General features: G+C 39.1%; 1 protein-coding gene across 1 annotated transcript in view; it reads left to right on the top strand.

Moving 5' to 3' along the window:
• Positions 1-679: 679 nt before the first annotated feature.
• The window catches only part of LOC104084105 (zinc finger protein 462-like), a gene marked incomplete at its 5' end in the record, with an annotated part of 36,817 nt that continues 32,287 nt past the window's right edge, over positions 680-5,209 (top strand). The window contains 2 exons of the mRNA XM_009587830.1: positions 680-798; positions 5,043-5,204. Of these exons, the coding sequence (XP_009586125.1) occupies positions 680-798; positions 5,043-5,204 (281 nt within the window). The remainder of the gene's footprint in view (positions 799-5,042; positions 5,205-5,209) is intronic.

Consider the following 5,209-nt stretch of genomic DNA (forward strand, 5'->3'; position numbering starts at 1 on the left):
TCACCTGCCAGAATTCAGGCTGTCAGTAGGTTCCAGTTTCCTTGAAGGAAGCAGAGGCTGGTCTTTGCCACCCCTTCTTCTCTTTTGGAGCTTCATGCAGAATCTCCCACACTGTTACTTTGGAAACTCTGCTACTTTTTAATCCTGGAACTCATGAACTCCGGCCTGCTGGCACCCTCCCCAGAGCAGGATCTCTAATCTGCCTTTACTGCTGTACCCAAAAGAAGGCTTCCTCAGTAAAACTGGTCAAAAATACTTCTGCCCCGCCTTCATCAACAGGACAAAAGGGGGCATATTTCACAAAAATATTTGCCAGGAGAAAAATTCTGTAATGATAATTTTACTGTTGTCTATTTTTTGTTTCTTCAGCTGGTCCTTTAAGTCTGGATCAGGTATAATTTAATTTATACTAATCTTGCCCTATAAGTTTATTTAAGTGGCTTGCTTTCTGCATAACAGAATTGATGTCAGCTCAGCTCCTTTTCCTCAGATTAGATTCTACTTTATTCCATAAGCAGTCCTATTGAATTTTAAGAGAGAGTATGAGAAAGGATAGTTGAGCCTGGTCTGCCTCTTATTTGATTTATTATTGCTGTTAAGTGTTTTGCTTTGCATCTGAAGGAATAATTGAAATGATTTACTCTTTTGTGTTTCCCTCTTGTTTCTTTCTGTTTTCAAGTCTGGATCGTCATATGCAGACCCATCATGGACACCATAAGCCGTTCCGTTGCAAACTGTGCCCATTCAAGTCATCTTATAATAGCCGCCTGAAAACCCATATACTCAAGGCTCATGCTGGTAAGTTTTCTCTCTCAGTTTTGCAGTGCAGCAGCTGAATGGCCCGTGTATTCTTGTTGCTGATCAGAGATGCTGGTTTGAACCACGTTTTTTGTCAGCAAATTTGGGTAAGATTTTCAAAGGCAAGTCAGGATTGGCCAGCCGACACACCTGTTGGAGTCAGTGGGAGTTTGGATAATGTTTTTTGAAGGACAAGAATTTAAAACAGTGATGAGTACTTCAAGAACTTCTTCCTTTTCTTCTATTTTCTTTTATATGAATGATTTTTTTTTTTGTTATTATTTCTGCTTGTTTCCAAGAGAATTTAATCAGTCCGCTTATACCGTTGTGTCTTAATGGATTGGTAGTGAGCTTTGCTCTGCTATGTTTGTATTTGTTTGTGCTTTAGGTGTCTCTGGGAAAAGGACTGTGGATTGCACCTTGGTTTTGGTAGAGCCTTACGCTGGCTTTCATGTTAAAACCAAACACTGCAAACTTTGGGAGACAGGTCTGTATGCAGCAGACTGAGAATGGCAGGATTCCATTATCGTACGTGGAAATTTGTCTTGCAAATCTCTGTATTGCAGTACGGAATCCATACAAGCAAGCAAGCAGACATGCTTCTGATGAACAGGAATTGGGAAGGTGATGTGTTATACAGGATAGGTCACCTCAAAGTGTTGCACCTTTGATTATTAAAAAGTGCGAGACTCAGAATTTCTTCATCTTTATTCCTTGGCCCTAGACTCTTGGCACCGTCATGCATCATGCATTGAAAGGTTATCAGAAGATTGGAGTCAAAAGTCGTTGGCTCCATTGGTTACAGTTGCATCTTTGTGGTTAAAAGGACAAAAAATCAACCCTCAAACCACAGTCCAAACATGCACTCTGATGCAAATAACAGAATATTGATAATCTAAAAAACTGCAAACTAGCCCAGGTGTTAAAAACTTGCAAGTAGAAACTCTTGGAACAGATGACAAAAGGACTAAAAGCATGTTCCTTTCTTTATTATTTGTTTACACTATGTCATATTCTCAGGTTGGGGTGGAGGAGGCAGATGGGAAAATGGGGAGAAAAGGCAGGAGGAATTTATAGCTGTCTGCTGATTTTTTAAAAAAAAAAAAAAAAAGGTAATTGTCACCATTGATCCAAAGGCACTTTTCGTCTACAGAAATGTTGGAGGGATTGATGGTTGCTTGTACTTCGTTTCTTGTATTGATTTGGGATTTCAAGGAGCTTGTGCCAGGACCCTTTTCTGTAGCTGGATGGGTATTGTGGATTAGCTTAACTTTTGCCAACCTCTTGTTGTATGGGACCATGGCATTCTATCCCTTCTAGGAAATCCAACTGTATGCAGCAGTTCCAGTTTACAGAGTCCCACATCCTGTAGGAGGTGATATGGTTCTTTATCTTCGCCAACCCTAGAATAATGTTTTCTTTATGCTATTGTTGGGCTACTTTGTGTTACCGTGTTTGAATCTGCCAGATTTTTAGAGCCAAAGTTAGCATGCAACTAATATTTACTTCACACTTCTCTTCATGTAAGTCATTGATTTATTTATTACGAACTCATGCTTTTGAACTTGATTAGTGGACACTCCTTGAAGGACCACGTTTTGCATCGTACAAGAACACAATTTCATGGTTGCCTAGATAGTGCTTGCACAATCACTTGTGTAATAGGGTTTCCAAAAGCTTATGAACTGTTTCTGCCTCAGTCCATTTCTACTGAACGAATATTCACATCACAGAAAAATTGCTTGTATGTTTTTCAGTCAGAGCTTTGCTTTGTTGTGTTTTGAGTCAATCCTTCAGAAATATATACTACTGAATAAACATGTTATGAAGACTTTTCCTCAGACTCCCCAGTTTTTCAATAACACAGTGGTTCTCTGAACCTCTCTTTTGTTACCATTTTTTTGCCTCTTCTCAATCAACTCATTATCAGTTTATTTAGAAGTGGAAGCTTCAATCCTCCTGAATTTTCCTGAAGTCTCCTGGAGATCTTTAAAATTCAGTGAAATCCTGAATCCTGAAGTCTTTTACTGAGTCTGCCTCTCTCCCTCATTTTCTGGGGATGGGTCAAAATTCAGTGGACTATAAAATGCATTCTTGCCTAACAGCTGCTACCAGTCAGTGTTTCTGGCATTTGTTTTTCATCCAGTATGTGCCATCTCCTTTGGCATGGAGCAGAACAGTTTGCAGTATCTCTAAATGGGCTGTCTGTTGTTTTCATCTGAACTTTTTCACCTGCTCTTTTTTTTTTTTGCTTATATTTTTTGAGGGGCCTTTTGTTAGCATTTTCTAGTATCCTTGCTTCATTAGTAATGACACCGGATGCGCTGCATGCACAAATGGTTGATTGTAAGACAGAGTATTGCCCCTGCTCAGTTTCTGTGTAATCTGGAACATAATGCTCTGAGTATATATCAGGTGTTGAGACCCACTACATAAATTTTTAGATTTATTTATTTGTATGTGTATTAATATAATCATTTTATGAAATGCAAAACTAGCAGTCAAAAAAGTGCAGAAGGCTTCTGTTAAGCCAAACTGTAGCCTTTCCTCTGCAATCAAACACATCCTTTCATGCTGATGTCCACCTGAACTGTTAGGGCTGAATAGTGGGTATATTTATTAGCTGTGTCTAGACTGCTTAATATGTAATCATCCTCCATTTGTTTAAATTTACTTTTGAATTAATAGTTGATGCCTACTTTCGTCCAGAAATCTTTTATACTGACAACCATGAAGGTCTATATCTGTGTCTTACTGGTATCTTACACCTTAGAGTTTCTTTTGTCCTTACAGTATCCTGTTCCATTCAGCAACTTGTTGTACGTGCTATACAAAAAATGTTTTCTTTCTATTTTTAAAAGGGTAATATATAACTGATATAATATGCAGGTGAGGAATGCCATTTGAAAAAAAAACATGGGACAATTTCATGTTTCACCATTTCAGACTCCAAGTGATCTTTTCTTTTTCAGATGTACCAAAAGATGCTTTTTTTAAGAGTTTGTATTTTTTCCCCATGATTAGCATAGGTTTTCTGGAAGAGAGGGGTGGGAGTTACTTTTATGTAGGATGGTTGCTAATCTTCTCATGTGTGCTTACTTTGACTTACTGCAATACGTGTGTTTTCACATTCTCTTTTGGTTCACTTATTTCCAGTGTTGGAAACAATGCTGTTTAAGAACCTTATTCGTTAAATTTGTTGAGAGATGGAAAACATGTTCTGCTTCGTTCATTACCAAAACTCTTGTTCTTCTGTTACTATTCATGAATATTTCACTTCTATATTAGTTTTGGCACTTTATGTACAACTCATGTGACCAGTGTTACTCTTGTACATGGAAGTGGCACTTCCAAAACAATAACTTGGCACCTGTATAATATCACATTGTTTGTGTTGGGACAGTTTCACTTTGTGTTCCAATTGCCTCCATGCTTAATGCAAAACAAATCTTGTCTCAGGATTTGTTTCCCCTTGTTTGCTGTCTCTATGGCTCGGAATGTATTCCAAATTAAATTCACTACTGTTCATTACTTCTGTTCTTTCACTTCTTTTTAGTGCTTTTTCATAACACTTTCACATAGCCTTACAGATATGCACTGTTCTTGGTATTGCCATGTTCACTTCTTGTAGTAAACCAATCTTGACTTGGTTACCAGTTCTATGAAGATTACTCCTGCCTAATGGCAGGGTTTTCATAAGGAAAATGCGACCTTCCCCGAATGTAAATTCCCCCCCCTTTTTTGTGTTTTGGTTTTTTTGGGTTTTTTTTTTTTTTTTTGAGGGACCTTCGTTAGCATTTTGTAGTGTCGTTCTTGCTTCATTAATAATGATGCTGGATGTGCTGCATGCAGAAACAGATGACTTCACCCTCTCTAGTTGCTGTGCTCCTAAAGAAATTTGGAAGTGCTATAGTTAAGTGACTCCATTTTCATCCCAGAGTCTGTTTTCTTCTCATACCATGCAACACAGGCATGCTAAGAGTCTGGTCTTTATTTTTTGGCATCCGTCACTTTACAAGGATCTGCAGTTGTCAGAAAGCAATACTTTGGTCCAAAGCAGGTGTCTGTACCCGCAGGCTCCAGACTGCTCCAACAAGGAGACACGCATAGCTTGTTCTCTTTGGGATCAGTCTTTCGCTGAAGAGTCCATGGGAATTTTACTGCCGAGTTCAGTAAGAGAAGTATGGGGGCCCCATTTTGTTTCTTTTGTGAGCTGATGACTTGCCTGTATTTCGCTCACCCAGGTGAACATGCCTACAAATGTTCCTCCTGCTCATTTTCCACCATGACAATCAGCCAGCTGAAAGAGCACTCCTTGAAAGTGCATGGGAAAGCACTGACACTACCAAGACCCCGCATTGTCAACCTTGCAGCCTCACACGCCCACCACACCTCCAAGAACCACACTCCT

Source organism: Fulmarus glacialis, unplaced genomic scaffold (genome assembly GCF_000690835.1).
Source record: "Fulmarus glacialis isolate BGI_N327 unplaced genomic scaffold, ASM69083v1 scaffold8581, whole genome shotgun sequence".
NCBI classification, from domain to species: domain Eukaryota; kingdom Metazoa; phylum Chordata; class Aves; order Procellariiformes; family Procellariidae; genus Fulmarus; species Fulmarus glacialis.